The 20,783-nt window shown below is 37.2% G+C and overlaps 1 protein-coding gene across 4 annotated transcripts in view; it reads left to right on the forward strand.

The window, feature by feature from the left end:
* SOS1 (SOS Ras/Rac guanine nucleotide exchange factor 1) overlaps window positions 1-20,783 on the forward strand; it is a 53,271-nt gene that overhangs the window by 23,016 nt on the left and 9,472 nt on the right. For all 4 annotated transcript variants that reach the window (XM_072857214.1, XM_072857217.1, XM_072857215.1 and 1 more), the window contains 6 exons: window positions 10,944-11,071; window positions 12,051-12,706; window positions 17,648-17,729; window positions 18,144-18,266; window positions 18,817-18,920; window positions 20,046-20,268. In XM_072857214.1, the coding sequence (XP_072713315.1) occupies window positions 10,944-11,071; window positions 12,051-12,706; window positions 17,648-17,729; window positions 18,144-18,266; window positions 18,817-18,920; window positions 20,046-20,268 (1,316 nt within the window). The remainder of the gene's footprint in view (window positions 1-10,943; window positions 11,072-12,050; window positions 12,707-17,647; window positions 17,730-18,143; window positions 18,267-18,816; window positions 18,921-20,045; window positions 20,269-20,783) is intronic.

A 20,783-nucleotide genomic window follows, 5' to 3' on the forward strand; every position in this document is an offset into this window, starting at 1 on the left:
TGGAATCTTCAAACAGATTCCAGCTTGCTTATACTTAAAAATGGCCTGACAGAAGGGTATTTGCTACAGAAGGGTATTGGTGGAATTACTTAGCCATATAATCCTGACAATTTCACTGACACAAGGTTGTATTGAATTCTTTTGTATGGTAAGAGACCTGATTTAGTGATTGCAGGCATATCTGTGAATAATCAAGTTAAAAATGCTATGAAAATAGATCTCTTGGTATGAAGACACAAAATGTTGGCAAAGTAGTATGTGGAAAAACCATTGTATTTCTCTTGAATATATATACTTAAAGATGAAGGGGTTAGCATTTTTCTTTGAGATATGTTATGTAATCTTCCATACTTTGAAGTTATCTATTTAAAATGCATCTCAAAGTTACCTTCTAACTATATAGACTACAAAAAAAGTAAATTTCTATCCACTGATGGTTATCCTATTTAGAAACTAAAGCTCTCCTGAAGTTTGGCGAGGCACCAGGAATGCACAAATACATATTCTATTTTTAGCTGAAGCTCCTGCTGTAACTTTGTTGGAAAATTAGCATATGACTAAGGGCTGTGTTTTCCTTCAACCAGCCTGAAAGTCCCCAAACTTTTATATAAGAAACTAACTATATAAAATAGCAGCTTCATATGAGATTGTGCTTTTCTGCAAATTTGCAGATAATATGAATGGTCTTTTCTAAATGTGGATTCTTAAGTGAAAGGTAGGGTGGTACAAATAGTGCAGTTATTTATGAGCTTGAGTTATGAAGAAAGACGTTTACAAGACTTTAAATTTAATTGGGCACTGTTTCAGATGCTGTAAATTTGTGTGCATGTGTGATGCTCTTTCCTTTCTTTGGGTAAATAGAAGATTACTTTAAAATTCCTTTTTTTTCCAAGTAGGAATGGCTCAAAGCATATATAAACTTTGCTTAGATAAAATAATATGTTCTGGAAAACAGGAGAGCTAGATAGATTTGATTTTATTTTTTTTTTAAACCAAGTGCAGACTTGGCTCCCATGACTTATGAATGGAAACTTCTTGTCTCTTTGCAAATATTTTTTTAGTTGGAATTCTACCTATAATGATCTTAAATTCTCAGGATGCTTTCATTTCACAGCAGCATCTAGTGTGTTTTATTTGTTTTTTCAAACTTTGTTCTTAGATGATAAATAACTTGCCAGTCTTTACTGACTGGCAATTCAGCTCAAGTGGAAATACTCCTCAATTAAACTTGTTTTGTCTTCCTCTTTCACTATGCTAATGTAACTAAAAAAAAAATCTGGTTTGACAAGCTCTCCCAAGATAAGAAACCACCCTTTTCCCAACCTGATGGGATTAAATTTGTTACATGTTGCTGGAGAAGGCACAGGGTGGTGAAATGTTAGTAGTTTAGGACTAGAGTATGTTTAGGTTGATCCCATAAGTCTCTTGCTGCGTGTTGTGCTGGGCAATACATCCCAGACTATTTTGGCCTTTGAGTTCACTTTGATTCTCAGCCTTGTTTCAGCCAGGCCTGGCTCATGGTCCAGAGCATAACAAATTTAATGAAGCTGGTTTGCGATCCCATCTGTAACTTGTGTAACCCAGCCCAGGGTGGAGAATTACTGAGTCTTAATTAGTTGAACTTCAGCAGTCTGCAAAGTTTTTACAATATTTGCAATTACAGATCATTGTCTCAAAACATTGTCTGCATTGCTTGTATGTAGTACAGGCACTGTAATTAACAGGTTCTTTTGCTTTAGTTGATTCTTAAAGTCTCCTTCAATTAATATTAAAAACATAAAATCACCGATTCAGACTGGTTATGAAGTATCTTAAGAAAGTATTTACTTAGTGTCAGCAAAGGATTTTATTTTCCAAAATCACTTTGTCTGGTGTGCTTCTTTCCAAACACAGTAACTTGTATGTACAATACTGTTTTGAAATAAAAGTAGAAGTATTACTGTTTTATGTGTATGTGTATATGTAACTGCAGATGAGGATGACTTTTTTAACATCCACTGGAGATAATGTGCAATTTTATGTCTGTGTAACAGATGAAGGCCTATCTGCTGGAGGAAATGTAGCTTGACCAAACTGTTGCTAGTGTGTGATAAGGACTGCAAAGTGTATTTGAGTGTTTCTTGGAAGAAAAAGATGGGGTGCCGTAAAAACTGGTCTCAAGTCTAAGAAGAGATTTCCTAGAATATGACAGTAGGTGAAAAATTTAAGCAACTTCTTCATATGGTTAGTGATGAAGACTTATATTACAACTGCAGTGTTGTAAAGGTACAGAAGTTGTGCCTTATGGTAGAAGTTGGAGGTGATACAGCCAGGTAAATGAGGTTCTGTATTTCTTTCTTGCTTGTGTGGTTCCATTGACAACATTTCTCTTGCTTTTCTCCTTTAAATGCTAGTGGGTTTACGCTTTAAGTCAGCTGTGTTTGGCAGCCAAAGGGAAGATGATAGGGGAAAATAAAATTGTCACGTGTGTGTGTGCACTTTTTCCACAAACTTGGTTATTGTTAATCTAACTAATTCGGCTCTCTGAGGTAACTCTTTAATTGAAAAAGTTATTCAGAATGTATTTAATTTTTTCTTTCTAGCTGTGGTTATTGTTGACGGATTTCCTGTGTGTTTGTGTCAGACATACATATATACGCATGTGTATTACTTCATTTGTCATGACTTATGTCATCTGTTATGGAGTTGTGATGGGGCTGTATGTTCTGTTGTATAGCTTTTTTTTCTTTTTACGCAGGATGTATCTGGGCTTTTGAGAAGCAGATGTCTCTTTCCAGGGAATTTTCTAATGAGAAGTAATTACCTTGGAGAATATTTTTTCCATTATCCCACTACAATTGCTTTTCTGCAAAAGCTGGGTAAAATCTAACAAAAGTAAAAGTTAAAAAATTCCTCCTTCCGCTTTGCTTACAGTCCTCAGTGACACTTGAGCTGTGTTATTGTCAATCTGCTGCCAGACCAACAAACACTGTACTTTGATCCCTTGAAGCAGGGAGTAGGATGGCACAGGGCCAGACTGTTCTTATCTAGATTATGCCCTCTTTGGGGAGTCAAATGAAGCACTAACTGAACTTCAACTTTTGACTTCACTTACGTGTTTAACTGTAGGGTTCCAGAGTCCTGTTTTCTGATCCATTTTCTAGGAATACCTGCAGGGTAAATTCTCCCTGGTACTGTGGGAATTAGGAGAGCAGTACTGGGGCAGACTGTTATCCAGGGCTAGTGATCTGTTCCCAGTTTTCAGTGACTTCTGCTAATGATGGTAGATAGCTCTTCAGCTTACATGACAGCAGTTTGTCCTGAACACTCAAGGCCAAGCTCTCATGAAAATAGATGCGTGTTACAGGAACTTGGATGAATTTTGATCCTTTTTTTTCCCCTCTAAATAAAAGTTTTGACACAAGTAATCCGTTGAGGATTGAATGTTAAGAAGCTTGTTGTAGCTAAGATTTTCAACTCCTATAGGATGACATTAGTTTTTGTGACAGTGGCAGTCATGATATAGGCCCTGATACACTTGTATTGCTGTATAGTCTTTTAATAGCAGTAGTATATTTCCCTGTCCTCTTCTCCTGCCTCTGTTCCTGTCACCTTCTGTACAAAAGGGAGATCCTCAGAGAGGTAGCGCTATGGTTGAGACTTTAATATACTTGATTTCTTCAGTGGAAATGTTTCTGGATGTTGAGCTGTGGATTTAGTCCCACTACCAGCATGCTTTCTCTGTTTGCTCTTATAGAAGTGGAGGTCTGTATTTTCTGTCAATACTTTGATATCATCAGTCACCCACCCGTCAGTAGAAACCTGTCACCCACCCGTCAGTAGAAAGATACAGGAAATAACAAACACAAGTAAAACAACAAGCTGCATGCATGGTTTCTGTAGACCAAGTCTACAGATGGGATTCTGCTTGTCATCCCTCATTTCCACTGCTGTTTTTTCCTTAATCAACAGGCTTCCTCTTAAAATAAACAGGGTTCTACTATTGCTTCCCAGAATGATCTCTGAAATTGTGAATTCATCTTACGTAGCATTCAAAAATTCATACATTTCTATCCAAACATAGAGGTGCCATCCAGTTGAGCTTACGGCCTTGCAAACTTGGCTGGCAAAGATCAGAATTGAATTGTGTTGAAGCAGTGAAAGTGGATTTTAATCCACTTTGGAATTACAAAAGAGAAAGGGAAGATGTTTTCAAATTGAATTGTCTTTACTATGATGGAAAATTTGGGGGAAGAAAATGGAAGACATCGATTACAAGTGTCGAAGCACATAGGTAAGCATTTTGTGATATTTCAAATACTGATCTAACGAGATGTTATCAACTTAATTATGAATTTTAAGTTTCTAATGTATTCTGCAGGTCTGCTAATAATGATGAGACAAACCAAAGTGACAGTAAGAAAGAAGAGAATTACGGAGCATGAAGGCTCTGGAAGGATCTGTATGAACTTGTACATTTGTTGCAGAAAGGTAATGAATCTGCTGTGGAAGAGACATCAGCATATAAAAAAAAAAACCAACCACCCTGTATTTTTGAAGAATGCAGAGCAAATGGGTTTTCCATACTCTGAGAAGACAAAGCCCCCTGTAAACAAAGTAGCCGTTTCCCTGCTAATAGAATCTGGGCATATAAAATGCATATATGGCAGCTAGTAGCCTACAAAAAGTCTGAATGTTTAGGAAGTGGTTTTATGAGAACATCAGGGAACTTATTTGAAAACAAGGCTTTGTTTTTGTATCTGTTTCTTGATGAAGGAAATGTTGATTGTGTAAGCTCAATGAAAATTGCTTGCATACATGAATCCCTTCCCAGTTGCAGAAACCGGGGGCAAAAATACACTCTTTCCTGCTGAGCAGACACCAGTTGAAATACCCAGCAGACTCTAGTAGCACTTGAGCAGACCTAATCTGAAATACGGTCTCCTGACAGGCTATACCCATTCATGGGAATGCTAGTGGCAATTGGACACATAAGAAACCTGTTACAGAAAACTTTGAACTGTTAAATTGGTGAAACGTCAACTGACAGACTTCTGTGTGGTATATATTTCTGAATAGCTCTTCCTGACCTTTCCTCAGTGTCCATCCTGATTTGAAAAATGGCACTTACTTCAGAGTAATTTATTTCTGAAACAGATTAATTTCATTCCTCCCCTCCCCAAATAAGAGCATCCACATCGAGTAATCAAAGTAGCAATTTCTTAAATTCACATGTTTCCTTAGTCCAAATGGTTTCATTTTTTTGGGCTCAGGTGAAGTTTGATGTATTTAAATTTTCCACATATCTTTGAGTTCTGTTTTAAGTCACATAGTCAAGCTGTGAAAGAACTGGGAAGCTTGTACTAAAAGTTGAAATGCTTCTTATTTTCCTCTGTTTTAATGCTTTACTTGTACAGTATGCTTCCCAATGGGCTGACTGTATTTTACATTATGTGAGTTAAAACTTAATGTGAAACAAATGATGAGGGCTTTTTAGCTTCTATCTCTTTTAAAATGTACTTTCAAGAGAATACTGGAGGCTTTTTGAAACTAATTATCTGATATCTAAGGTTTGATATTTGACATGTTTGTGTAAGATTATGTGCTTTAATGTAACTTTTAAAAATTAAACTGGGAAGGCATAGTTAAACTTTGAGTGGAGAAAAAGGTTTTACCATTACTTCAGTAATATATTAAGTTCTGTTCCACTCTTAATGCAAATAACACTCCTGCTGTAATGTAAATCTAAATAAACAGTTATATAAATGTATGCATATTTTTACTGTACTGTGCTCAAGATTGAGTTTATATGAAAACAAAATGACCTTTGAAATTCCAGTGCATTAAAGCTGTGTATGTATGTCCAGGAATATGACACAGGAAGTTTCCTTTAAGCTTCAAGTGTGAAGTGCCTTTTAAGACTGCTAGCATTTTCCAGAAGTGTATAGTGTTCCCTGCACTTGTCCCCATTTCTGTTCTAGATGATTTCCTGATGCTTTCTAAAAAATAAAGTTTCTGGATATGAGCACTTTTTTTTCCCAGCATACTGCTGCTTTGGACTGAGTGTTTTATTATTTGGAGGAACTGCAAAAAGTCAGAAAGAGCTCTCAGGCAGCTCAATGATATTGAGCCAGCTTCCAGGATTGTTCTATGGTAAAGTGCCAGAAAACCTGCCTGCCTGCATTTGACAGAGGAGAAACCCTATTCATTTTTATTCTTGATCATACAGTAGCCTGTTTCAAGATTGCCTTTTGGTAGGTACCCCATTCTCAGAAACATGTTGAAGAAAATGGTGAGTCATTAGAACAGAAGCTGGAGTAACTGGTGTCAGTGCACTTCAAGTTCTTGTGAACATTGCTTACTTATGTAGTATTTCCCTACAGAGCAGATAGCTAGGTCACACTACAGATCAGGCTTGCTTTGCTAGCTATGCAAGTGTTTTGTTGCCTCACTGTGGGCTTCAGGATGTCTGAAGAAATTACATAGTGGGTTTTGAAGAGGTTTATCTGAAGCAGCACTAGTTTGAGCTCATTGTTCTGAGTACTGTGGTATGCAGCTTCTACTTGTAACATGGGACCACTTATGCACTAAACTTCTTGGATTAATGTTTTGAGGGGCAGTAAGTATCATTAGCACCTACAATCAAGTGATCTTGAGTTAAGCTTAAGTTAAGCAAATTCAGTTGTGATTTCCCTGCCTCCCATATGCTGTTGTGTCTTTCATGTATAGAAGCTGATTTGTGATCTCTCCTCCCAGATGAATTGGGGAACCTGCAGTTCACAAATTCAGTGGTTAGATTTAGAATAATCTTCTAGGAGGACAGAAGTCTAGATTGTGATGTAAGCCCTGAAGTACAAGATTTTATATCCATCGTGACACCTACTAGTATTGTTATATCTGCATATTCTTATCATAAGTATAAATGTATTTTCTGTCATTGTCTTTCTAGATAGACGCTTCCCTGACAGCGTAAGAGAAGGACTACCATAGTCTAATTTTGCACTGCATGAGGAGGATTTCTTTTGTATGTGTTTGGAATTTCCTGGGTTTATAAATATCTAATCCTTGTGTTATGCAACAGGTAGAACAAAATACCTTGTCTTCCACTTCTTGATATCTCTTCAGAGCTTGCAGCCTAGAATGTAGAGCACTTTTTTTATTAGAAACTTCCCTTAGCAGTCTATTTTCCAAGTTTGTTTTCCTTGAATGGCCAGAATACTGCGCCTATAGTATTGTGAATCATTACAAACCAATATTTTCTCATAAGATTATTAAAAAACACAACGACTATAATACTACAGATAAACAGAAATCTGCACCTCCTTCCCATAATAATATAGTATTCTTCACAGGAGACTTAAAAAACAACAACAAAAAAGCACACTTTTATTTAGCATCTACCCGATCTGTTCATTAGGGGGCAGTGCACAGCTATAGAAGAATCAGTGGGATTGCAGACAAACTTGGATGTGTTTCTAGTGATGCCACTTCACTTTCCATAACCTCCTCTTCCAGACTGTCTGGGGGCAATGTAAGATGAAAGTCATTGCTGTAATTTAAGCTCAGTTCTGATTAAGACTGGTTTTGATAGCAGTTTATGGTAATTATACAATGCTAGAATATAAATTTTCAGATTCCTTTTCTGCATGCAGAGAAGTATCTTCATAGTAGTTCACAGCACTATCTGATTTGCCATTTGTGTTGGTCTTACACTTAAGATGACGCATGCTTCTACATACTCCTTTCTAAATGTTAAACCTGGAACATAATTACACTCACTGGACTTTGATTTAGTTTGTATATACAGCTGGAAATATGGGTTACTTCCAATGGATCCTTTAAAAGTAACGTTGGGGAAATGTTAGTCTTAAACAATTGCTTTCTCTCCAGCACTGTATACAAATATGTATTTTGCTTTTGGACATGAACTGTTCTGTGATGAATACCAAAATTTTTCCGACTGGAGAGAAATTGCTGTAAAAAGCATTTTATAAACTCAACACAGGAGCAGAACGCTTTGCAGTAATGAACGTTAATCTGTACCAGTATGTTTCTGAAGAGAATGTACAGGGAGTAATTTTTTTTCCAGGTATTTGAGTTGATAAGGTGCTACATTGAGAAAATTCCTGATTACTTTCTAGGGGTTTATTTTTCTGTTTGTTTGGTTTAGCACTCCCCTTATACATGTTAGCCTACATCTGCATGGGTTTCTTTTGAGATTTTTCCAAATTTCAAAAACTTTCTTCTTTTGGGATGTGGGTCATTTTTGTTCTAGCCTATGCTAGGCACCATGCATCTGTGTTAGTTTGACTGGAGCATTTAGGTTATGTAGACAGTAATAAAAATAAGGAAATAATTTCATAAGCTTTGTTGCATGTTGAGCCCAATTTTCATCGATTTTTGTCCTGTGTTTTACATGCCTTTTCTCCTTACCCTGTCTCCTGTGGTACCCTTACAAGCAAATGGCAGAATATTGTAGGATCTAATAAGGCTTGTTTTCGAGGAGACTAGGCTAAAACAGTCTTGTCCATTGTTGAAGGGTAACTACCCAGAGATTATAGGAAATCCAGCCAAACTCTTTTGATGGAAGTTGGCAAAGAGGCAGTGTGCAAGGCAAAGAGCCTCCCTTGAACTCTTGTGCAAAAAAGATGCAAAATCTTAGAGGTAGTTACACATTTTTCTTAGCTTTCTTTCAGGACTTCTGCCAGCAGTGCTACACCTGCCTCATTTGTCTGAAGTCCTCTTTAAACCTAGATGATCTCTACAGCTGAAGCAAAGGGAAGATGATACTTCTGTGTTAAATCTAGAGAGTAGAGGAATATGACAAGGGTAGTCTGTTCCTTCTTGGAGTGCACATATTCTCCATGAGACCTTTTGGGAAGTAATGCCTGTTGTGCTACGTTGTCAGGCCTATTTCAGTGGTTGTTGCATGAGCAGGCACTCATGGCTAATGCTGCTTAGGTCAAGAGTATGACAGATTACGCTACCAAAGCTGATGAACCAAAGCTGCTTAGAATAAACCTTGTGGCCATTCTTATGGCTGAAAACACAAATAAAGTAGTCTTTGGCATTGACAGCTATTGCACTGAATGATTAACTCTGGTCAGGGAAAAAATTAATGCTATTCTATGACCCATTCAAACGTTAGAATGAATATGTTGTATTCAGTTGGATTTTGGAGGACAATACTTACGTTTCACACTGGAAGCAAACAGCACGATTGTACTGTTTCCGAGGGTGTCTGTTATTCTGGTCCATGCTAGTCTGTCGCTTCACTTTTACTGCCTCTGTCAAAACAAATCTTTCAATTGTGTGGTGCCAGTTCTTGGTATGTGATAGTCTGAAACGCTTGTCTCTTAATAATCCTGTAAATAACTGTTACCTCAGTTTTATGTCTAAGCCACAGCTGTAGTCAACAATTTTTTCACTAACTATAATGTGAAATATTTTAATACTTGGTGTTAAGATGAAAATCTTAGACATCTTAGGATAAAAACATGGCAGATCTTGTTTTATAAAACTTACCTGTCACAGCGATAGTTAGGCACAAAATATTAGTATTAACCCTTCTCGTTCAGTTTTAGTTTATAATTTTGTTGTATTTTTTGTCCTTTAAGAAAAGTTGAGTTAGTATAAGAAGGCATTAATGTAGCTGTGTACTTAGATAGGGACTTATGTACCCTGGTTTTACTAGCTGGTTGTGGTTCGATGCCCCCGTGTTTTCTGACGAACAGCCAAGCAACCCTTCCATGGAGGAAGAACACTTCTCCCCACCATCCCTCTGGTTATTGTTTTTCCCCTTTGTTTTTTTTTTTTTAAATGAAAAATAAATCACAGTCCTGCTGGGTAATAAGCTGAACACAAGCCAGCAGAACACGCTTACAGCAATGAAGGCCTGTATTGCTGTATTAGTAAGCGTGTAGCCATCAAGTTGAGGGAAGTGGCAGTGCCTACCTGTTCAGTACTGGGAAGGCTGCATCACGAGAACCACGTCCAGCTTGCGCTTCCTGTTGACATTGGTGTACTGAAACAAGCCCACTGGAAGGGCTTGTCAAGGTGACATGAGGATTGGAGCATGTGATGAAGGAGAAGCTGGGGCTTACTCATTCTGCTGAAAAGGAGGCTAAGGAGGAGGGGAAACCTTCCTGCTGTCTTTGACTGTGTGATGGGGTGGGGAAGACAGAGAAATACTTCTCACAGCTGCATAGTCCTTCCACATATTCCACTATGAAAAGTCAATAAAGGAAATCCTGATAAGCTATTAGGAAAAAAAATTTTCACCGTGAGGGATTTCAGACATTGGAACAGATTGTCCAGAAAGATTGTGGCCTCTTCATCCTGAGAGCAATTCAAAACTCAATATGGCCCTAGGCAACCTGCTTATGTTGGCTCTGCAGTTGAGCTGGAGGTTGGATAAGATCATCTCCAACCTTCCAACCTGTATTCTTGATTAGACTGTTGTTAGTGACGTGAGAGCCTTCTGTTTATAAATGCGATGAAGGAGTTTGGCTTAGCTTTTGGTCTAGCTTGCCTATTCCAGTAGTGTTTATATGCATTGCAAATGTACAGATATCCCACAGATTTAATCTTGTGCTGTAGAATGGTATGTACGGGGATCTCCTTCCTCACTTCCTCTTAAGATTTAACACCATTAATGGGTTCTTTTTTTGGAGATGTAAGGTAAGTCAAACTAGTTTTGAGGTAAATAACGTGTGCCTGAGTGTGTGTGTATCTGGGGGACTAGTGACTGCTGCTCTCATTTTACTGAGATTAAGCTCTTAGCAGACAGTTATGTCTCTTGCTTGTGTCAGTAATGCACCTGGTTATTTCATTAACTTTAATAACAAGCAGGAGCATGCAAAATCAGCAGATGGTTGGATTTCTTCTTCCTAGGTCAAACTTCTGGATTTGTGCATACCAAAATGCTCGTAACATTTTTTGTATCTGACTTTCAATGTTCGCAGCAATTGGAAGAAAAAAGTGAGGATGAAGAGGATAAAGAGTGCTTAAAGCAAGCAATAACTGCCTTACTAAATCTTCAAAGCAGTATGGAACGGATATGCTCCAAAAGTCTTGCAAAGCGAAGGCTTAGGTAAACACGTTTCCGTTTTTCCTGCTTTCTGCTCTTAATGCTTTGCTATAAATCCAGGGCTCCCAGTTTCCTCTTTTAGTAAACAATGAACAAAATAGTTTGTGACAAGCCTGCTTTTTCAGAGGAAGTGACATCAAAGCCAAGATAATTTGTTATTGTTTTAAAATCGTTCTAATTTCTATGTGCCCTTGCATACTGGTAGTTGAGATGTTCTGAGAATTCACTGGTAAGTAGAAAGTGATGGCATTTGTGGGTTAATTATGCTCAGATAATGAATACCCACCTAAAAATATTGTGAAAGTACATTTCTGTGTGATTAGAAGGGAATGTTCTTGAATTTAAAACTACTTGATCTGAAGAGGTTTTTTTGTGCAATGGCTAGTTAAAATTACCACTGGATAATAGAAATAGATGCATAGACAGCTAGTACTTAGTCTCACTGTTGTAGCAAATTCTTGGATTATATTGTCTACTGTTTGACTTAATGCTGATATTTGTGCAGTTATTTAAACATGTTAAAACTTTGCTTTTGCTCTTAAAATTGTTTCAGTATTTTCTTTGTCAAACAAGTTCTGTGCTGCAAACTGTAATCTTTAGGCTTAGACATAAATGCATTTAACAGCTTATTTTCTCTGAATGTGCTTCTTTCAAATTAATGCAGTCTAAAATTGTTTGTCAGCTATGGAAATGAGTGGTTTGTTAGGCTAAGAAGCACTAACGACTTGCCTACTTCTGGTTGCCTGTGTTTAGGTAAAACATCTATTGCATAGCAGATAAGTAGAAAATTTATCAGTTGAGGTACTTAAGAGGAACATTAGTCAAGGCTTGCAATGGTGCTGATATTGACTGCTGAAATTGCATTCTCAGTAGGATTCTCACCACTTGGAAAGATGATCTTGTGTTTTTGCTGTTAGTGGTGGTTGTGGTTTTTAAATACATATATACTAATAGGCTGCCTTTCTCCCATCCTTCACTGAAGTGAATCTGCATGCCGATTCTATACGCAGCAGATGAAGGGGAAACAGCTAGCAATTAAGAAAATGAATGAAATCCAGAAAAATATTGATGGTTGGGAGGGTAAGGACATTGGACAATGCTGTAACGAGTTCATCATGGAAGGAACACTCACGCGTGTAGGAGCAAAGCATGAGAGACACATATTTCTATTTGATGGCTTGATGATTTGCTGTAAGTCAAATCACGGCCAGCCAAGACTTCCTGGTGCTAGCAATGCAGAATATCGTCTAAAAGAGAAGTTCTTCATGCGAAAGGTACAAATCAACGATAAAGACGACACTAATGAGTACAGACATGCTTTTGAAATCATCTTAAAAGATGAGAACAGTGTTATTTTTGCTGCTAAATCAGCTGAAGAGAAAAACAACTGGATGGCAGCACTGATATCTTTGCAATATAGAAGCACGCTGGAAAGGATGTTGGATGTAACAATGTTGCAGGAAGAAAAAGAGGAGCAGATGAGATTCCCAAATCCTGAGCTTTATAGATTTGCAGAACCCGACTCTGAAGAGAATATTGTGTTTGAAGAAAACATGCAGCCCAAGTCTGGAATCCCCATCATCAAGGCAGGAACTGTTGTCAAGCTCATCGAGAGGCTGACTTACCACATGTATGCAGGTGAGGTACTTCATTTATATAGCCAAAACTCAAGATGGTGACTAGTTTATGTTTCTCTTTCTGTGTTAAATACATGCAACAAAATATATATAAAGTGTGTAGAAATGCTTTGCAGTGCACATATTCTAACATGCTTTTTGAGTTAAGGTTTTGAGATCTAAATATGCACCTATGTAGCTGTAGCAGTTAAAAATATGAATCCTGTAGTGGGATATGCATGTGGATAAGGTTATTCTCATGCAAGGGATGGGGGGGTTGGGGACCTGCAGGAGTTGAGCTCTAGACAATACTTTTTCCTGTATGCCCCAGTCTACAAGAATTGCCTTCCCTTAAGACTCCCAAAGCTGGGTGGCACATGAAGCGCCAGCATTGCAGGAGAGAATTACGGGCCCAGAGTTTTCAGTTAAGGGTTGTACTCAATCAGCTATTACCTGTGTCCTTGCTGGCGTGTAATGAAAAGACCAAATATCAGCTTGCTGGAAGCAGTCACTTGCATAATTTGGCCTCAGAACTTCACCTTAATCAGAATTTCAGTGGAGATTTGATTTAAGGACTTTTGACTTTGAGTTTCTGTTTGTGTTGAAGATACATTGAAGGCATTTATGTGATCATCCAGTCCAACCTCAGTGTGTGGAGTTTTTCTTGATAATTTCCCAGGATTTTCATAAGCTGTGCTGGAAAGCATGGGCTTGGGTTTGGATTTTTTTTTCTTTTATTCTACCCGTATGTCAGTTATTCTAAAACTTCATGCATCTTGGTATTAGTGCTTCTCATACTCAGCTGTAGATTTTTTCTTTCTTTGTTTTTACTCTTTGCACTCTGGTTATCCTAAATTGTTCTTCTGCAGCTCAATCCTAGATACCCTGCATAGACGAGGAGTATTTGTTTGGAAGAAGTGAAGAGTAAGCAGAGTATAATTAGTATAGTTTAGTACTTCTGTTTATCTTTAAAATGCTTGTAAATATATCTGTTTTACAAGATGTATTTATACAATACTCCATTACTTTTATTGCTCTTCTCCACATTTCCTTCAGTTGAGCTTTCCTAACATTTATTAGAGACCCCAATGCAATATTGTGCTGGCAGTATTTACCAGAACAGTTTTGTGCCTGTCTTCATTTTCTTGTAACTTTATAAACTTTTAGCTCTTGGCTTCGAATTTTACAGACATGATTTATGCCAGAATTTTATGTTCCTGGATGTTAAAATAAAACAATGCAGCCTTAGAGAAAGGAAGATGCCTTTTTTTTTTTTTTTAAAGCTAGCATTGTATTTGGCAGAGAATTAGCAAAAATAGTACTTCATTAGTGCCCCTGTGAACGTTTCTTTGCTTTGACTAACTTGCGCACCATTGAGAATTGCCTTTTCCATACGTGCTGGGACTTTGGTGCCGTAGCCTTGGCGTTACTCCAGGTGCTAGCAGTGCTCTCCACATGTTGTCTCTGTCCAGGGAGCCACAAACTACATTATCCAGTTCCATAAAACAGAAAGGCCTGTTTTTAAGGAACGTGTGGCTTGTTGAAATATGTCTATATATGTTTTTTTGCATCTGCATGTCTTTTTGTCCTTTCTAGCACATAAGACGTCAAGGAAGAATTCGGATCAATTGATTAGATCCACCTTCATCCACCGTCATTTAAATCCCTGCTTGTAACAGCCCCTATTTAATAAAGCTTTAAGTAGGTTGCTTGAAGCCTAAAGTTGTAGGTATGTGTGACATTGACCAAACTATTGTATGACAAAACTGAGAACATGGGTACTGTGAGATAGGTTGAAAGACTTTGACCAAAAGAATAAAATTGGTTGTCTTGTGACGTAATTAGCCTGTCTTTGTAGCCTTAAAGATTTTAGTGCAACATACATGGACCTGATGCTGAATTGCTAGGCTGCACATCATTTCTCAACACCCTTATCTTTCATTCTATACCTTCTGTTTTATAATTGGTTTTCTATGAGGAAAAATGTCATCATTCTAAGCATTCTGTGCTGTCTTTTCCAGGGGAACAAAGAAATAGAGATATAGTGACTCAGACAAAAATCGTCTGTTGTACAGGAAACAAGGTCCATTTACTATGTAAATCATTCAGTGTTTTGTTGCATTTTATGACATGCAGTGAGTAGGGCAACAACTTTCCATAGTAACCCTTTAGCCCTTCTTTCGTACACGTATCAGCTGAGTTCACGGCTTCTGTTTTGCTTGGAGACATGGGAAGATGAGTACTCTGGTGATATCTAGCCAAACAGCTACAAACTGTAGAAATGCTTTTCTTGCCCCACGTAGGATTCTGTATGCCTGATTGTAATCTTAAAAGAATTTATTGACTTTATATTCATATGCCAGAATAGCAAGCCCTTATTTTTCTGAGGCAACTTTTCTCAAATACGGTGTGACTGGTTATAGCAGCCCTTGATCTGACAGTCTAAAGACAGTATTTACCATGGCTGTGACTCTTCCCTAGGTTTTTATCTTTGTAGGCCAAATACTATAAGAAATAATTACAGATATAATTGCAGAGGTGGTACCAATTTGTTGCAAGTAGCTGAAGAGCAGTTTAGTTAGTTGCATATTGAGGAGTATATGGGCTGTGTTCAGATGGTAGTCAAATCGGGTCTCAACTTTTTTGTCATCTGTGAAGATCCACACAGTCCATTTCATTTGTAGATATGGGTGTTGGACCTTTTATTTTTTTTTCCCTCATCTCCCTGACAATGCACAAACCAGCTTATCAGCTGAAATATTTCTCTGTTTTGCTGTGGAACAGGGACAGCCTGGTAGCCTAGCTCTAACGAACCAGTGCTACCAGGGGTAGGAGGCATCCAGCCACCATGAGAGCTAGGACAGGGAGACAGCCCTGATGGCCACCTGGCCACAAGGTACTGTCCAAACCATCCTGCGGTGGAGCAGCAAAATAGGGAGAAATCTCCTCTGCAAAAGCAGCTTTCCATATATTTTTACATGAGAGAAACTGCCCTTTGATTAGAAATTCAGATTCTGGCCCTATTTGCATATTCTAGTGGGTTTTACTTGTTTTAATATGTTTCTGTGTTCATTATGTCCTCCTTTGACTGATTCTTGTTTAAGAGCAGCTGGGTTAGGTGGTACGAAGATTTGAAAGTTGTGGCAATTTTTTTATCTATAGGGCAGTGCTCTTCTATTTTTAAAGCTTTGATATGTTAAGAGTGCTTGTGCGTCATCATGGTGTCCGTTTCCTTTCTTAAGGAATTCAAGGGTGATTATTTATAAATCCTTGTAGAACAAGTTATTGTTCTTTTTTAGCTTTCAAATTGGCTGTATTGAAGAGAGAATTATCACATGAGCAGACATCCTGACTAACTAGTGTTGTCTGTATTTTTTTAACGCTTACTCATATATTGTACACTATTTTGAATTACAGATTTTGCTAGTAAGATAACAAGGTTAGATTTGATTTTCTGATCTAATTCATTTGAAATTCAATATGTATTGTGGATTTAAACACTGACCCTACCTGTAAATAACACTGGCTATGACTCAGAGCTTGCAGTGATCTGAAAATGTTAATTGCTATGGAGGCTTTCTTTTTCATGTAGACCAAATCTGTTTAGGGTGGATGCTGTGTACAGAATGCAAGCTGTGAAAACATGAGTTACTGTACTTACTTCTGTACTTGTTTTTTAGGACAACAAAAATTGTGTATTTTCATGATGAGGATGATGGGGACAGGGATGACATTCTTCGTGCAAAAGGATTTGGAGTTTTGCCTTTGAAAAGGATTTTAGACTGTACAGTTTCAAGGAGAGGTGGGAGAGGCGTTGTGATAAGAAAAATTGAGTAATGAAGGACATAGAGATGGTAAAGCAGAATAGCCAATTGTTTAAGAAATGGGAATTAGCATACAACAGAAATGCAAGGAAATGCTGTGTTACACAATACACAGTTAATCTGTGTGACACATTACAGTAAACTGTTGTCCAAATTGAGAGCTTAATAGGATCGAGAAAGGTAGAATGTTCATTCAAATGGACAAGATGCTGGTAAATAGTTAAGGAGGATTTTAAAAAAAGCTCTTAAAAACCCATATTCCAGGAAACAAATCTAATGGCTTAATATAGTGTTAGGTCAAATAATGCAGGTGGTTTTTTTCTTCATTACAGCCTATAGGAACTCCTGCTTCAAGTCCTATGTGCTCCTCTTCAGCCACTCTGTGTTAGAAAAATTACCAATTGGGGTTTGTTTTTAAAATCTGTATATGGATTTAATATGCAAAGCCATTGCAACCTGCTCATTAATTATGTTCAGTGATAACAGTGTTAACCTTGTTTCTAGTCAGCTCTGTGCAGTGCCAGCATGCTGTCACTGCACTTCCTCATACTTGGTAACAAATGGTTTTGCTTTTGTAATTAAGGGAGACACTTTGATTTTCTGTTTTGAATACTTGCTTGTTTTTAAAACACATTTGAATATTTTAAATTAACTGATATGTAGTTAGTCAATTTAAATTAAATCTGTTTATTTTCTTGACATGAAATAAATATAACCTCAAAGTATAGCTGTCAGATGAAGAAGTATCTAGCCTGCCTTAACCACTACTGGTTATCAGTTGTACCAGTTTAGGGAAAACATTCTCCCCTTGAAGAGGCCATTTCTATCCAATGCAAAGTTACTTGCTGTGTCTTTTGAGTTATCTTGTCCTGATCATTGTCAAAAACAAAGTTGTTTACTAGATGGCTCATAAATAATTATTTATTCTTTTCAACAGAATAAAAATTGTTTTTAAATTCTACTTTGTATTGCTATTTTAAGAGGTTCTGAATTGTTACCAAAGCAATTCTGGTTTAGATCATCATCTCTGTAAATTGATAGGGCGGCATCCTTAATTTTAAAGGATACTTAAAGTTATTTTAAAGTATAAAAAAATTAGGTAATTGCTGACATGAGCATAAAATTATTTTTTGTCTTAGATCCCAACTTTGTTCGGACTTTTCTCACAACATATAGATCCTTCTGTAAACCTCAAGAGTTGCTGAGTCTGCTAATAGAAAGGTATGCCACTGTTAAAAATATTGCTCATACGAAGTGCAAATTTTTTTTTTCTTTTTTTACTTGGAGGAGAGTTTGTAAGATTCTTGTTTTCCAATTGTTTTTGATTCACTCCAAATATTTTTTAAAAAAGTTGTCAGATTGAAGGATTGCAAGTAACATGTGCAAGTTATATCCAGAAGCTTTAGGATTGTTCAGGTAGCTCCAGTAACTTCCAGCATCCCACAGTTTTGTCTTTGAAATACATATTATTATTGAATTTAGTAAATCTTCCTATGTGCTTACCAAGACATCAGATTCTGATATGTGGAAATGCTCTGAATTTTGAGCTATCTTTAATCAACATTTTATTCATGCATGCTGTGAGTAAGATTAGTGTAATAGGAGCCTAGTGCTTATACCCATCTTCTGTGCTAGATTTGAAATTCCAGAGCCTGAGCCAACAGAAGCTGATCGTATTGCTATGGAGAATGGAGACCAGCCTCTTAGCACAGAGTTAAAAAGATTTAGGAAAGAGTACATTCAACCTGTGCAGCTACGGTGAGTATTGCATCAACATGAGCCAAACTGACTTCCTTTAAGTCTTTTGAAGTACCATTTTTTGGATGCAATGGTTTTTTGTGATACTAGCAGCCTTTCTTGTAGATGCTTTGATAGCATGTGTGGACAGTCAGCCATTTTGACCTTGCTACTTGAAAACCTGGTGGGAATTTGAATTCATGGCATGAAAAGCTTCGGGAAAAGCTTGTGCCGAGTTTTAGACTATTAGTGTGCAAATTAGTTTCTTACACTTGCCATTTTTGTTTAATCCATGTTTCTGCAAGGCTATACAGCATAAGTGTGCCACAAAGATGTAGGCAGAGAACATTTTAGATAATGTTCTTTTTATGAACAATAGCGTTACTCTGACTTCTTTGAATTTAAAGTAGAAAAATGCTTATAGCTGTTTGCTGCTGAAATGCAGACAGTAGAATAATTGCATTTGGTCTGCTGATTATGATATTCCTGTGAGCCCTCGCCCTAGTCTTGAAATGCTAGACATGAAGATAGACTGTATTGTAGAGTGCTTACTTATCCTTTACTTTCGCAGAGTATTAAATGTATGTCGACACTGGGTAGAACACCATTTCTATGACTTTGAAAGAGATGCTGATCTTCTGCAACGTTTGGAGGAATTCATTGGAACAGTAAGAGGTACTTATGGTTTCTTAAGTGCTAGCATTTACATAAAGCATCCCTTTTCAAAGGTATGGAATGGGATCACTTTTCCTTTCATTGAGCAGATAAAGAAAAACAGGACTGACTGCTTATTAAATACTTCACAAAGAACATAAAATAAACCTTAATTAAAAAAAAAAAAAAAACAAAAAAAAAACCCAAAACCACTATTATTCAAAGTCTGGCCCCTCTTCAGAAGAAAGAATGTTATTTACATCCTGATAAATAAGTATTGGTTTTGTGATAAAGAGACTGAAACAATGTAAAATAATAAGAACTGAGTAATGATCAAAACAGAGTAATTGCTTTAATTGTCATCTTAAACTATACACAGGGGTAATTTTTGTAAAAGTTTGATGGTGGAAACCACTGTTTCTTTGAAACAAGGGTTTTCCAGCTATTTCACACTGCATATTAGACCTGTAGGACACCTTCCAGTTGTGATTGTACATATCTTTCCTGTTCCCTTGTAAGAAAAACTGAGACAGCTACAGGAGCAGTTTGTAGGAAAATACTGTGTTAGAGAAGTATTTAATGGTTATTTAGCAATTAAAAAGGGGGAGAATGAGCCAGCTAGTTTAATGTGGATTACTGGTAAATTTTCAATGGACTTGCCATCTCATGCATGAAATTCTTATGGTGTAGGCATTTGACCTTTGGGTTTTATTCTGAGCTTTGATGCTAAATGCAGTAGAGGGAGAAGCTTCTCCCTGTTTGTTATTTTGCCCTTCTATGTTATCTGAAGTAAGCACGTACTCTTGCCCAAAGTATAAAGTTCAGGGTGTTTACAGAAGTGTATATTGGGCAAAAGAAGGTTGGTTCCCATAAATTCATTGTAAAGTCAGAAAAGAAAGGAAAACACCTGATTAGGAGCAGAAGCCTGATTTGGGTGTTCTGAATTCTGTTTGGGCAAATCTGGTGTGCTCAGTATTGGCTGTTGAGGAATTCTTTATATGTTCACTTATGCACTTCTGAAGAGTATATGGTCACTTCAGTTTTTAGTAGGTTTTGGTTTAAATCCAAAGATTTCTAAATTATACTGACTTTTTGGAAAAATAGTATTAAGGATAACTAAATAGTAATTTTCTCTCTCTGTGCCAGGCAAAGCGATGAAGAAATGGGTCGAATCAATCACAAAGATAATCAACCGGAAAAAGCAGGCACAAGCCATTGGGCCGAGTCACAACATTACTTTTGAGAGCCCACCTCCGGCGATTGAATGGCACATAAGCAAACCAGGACACACAGAGACTTTTGACTTGCTCACTTTGCATCCAATAGAAATTGCTCGGCAGCTCACTTTACTTGAGTCAGATTTTTACAGGTAACTTTCCTCCATTGAAAAACACATGACACAAACCAAAATATTCTCCAGCATGAAATTGTTTCTGCGGGCCCCTGCTGTGAAGCCCCACGGTAGGTCAAGGGACTTTACCAATGCTGTATATTAATTGCTATTTTTTCAGAACAAAAATTCTAAAAAACAATATTTGTCTTATCCTCCCCAAGTTAATGTGCAGTACATACGACTGATGTATACTGTTAATTGCATTGTGCTGCAGGTTTCTCTTGATATTTTCAGAGTAGATCAACCTTTGAGAAGTATGAATGTTAATTAAATTGGTTTTCTTCATATCCTAGTTTATGAAGCAAATTATGGACCATGTCAGATCTCACCAGCTGTCTGTGAGAGGTTGTTCAGGTGTTGGAAGCTCACATTTTATTATGGTGAATTAGATGTAGACTTCATTCTTCAGTTAGATGAACAGAGGTGGTTAATAGTCAAATAAATTAAGAAATATTTACATGCTAAAAAAGAAGCGTAGAAATAACAGTCAC

This window comes from Ciconia boyciana, chromosome 3 (genome assembly GCF_034638445.1).
Source record: "Ciconia boyciana chromosome 3, ASM3463844v1, whole genome shotgun sequence".
Taxonomy (NCBI): domain Eukaryota; kingdom Metazoa; phylum Chordata; class Aves; order Ciconiiformes; family Ciconiidae; genus Ciconia; species Ciconia boyciana.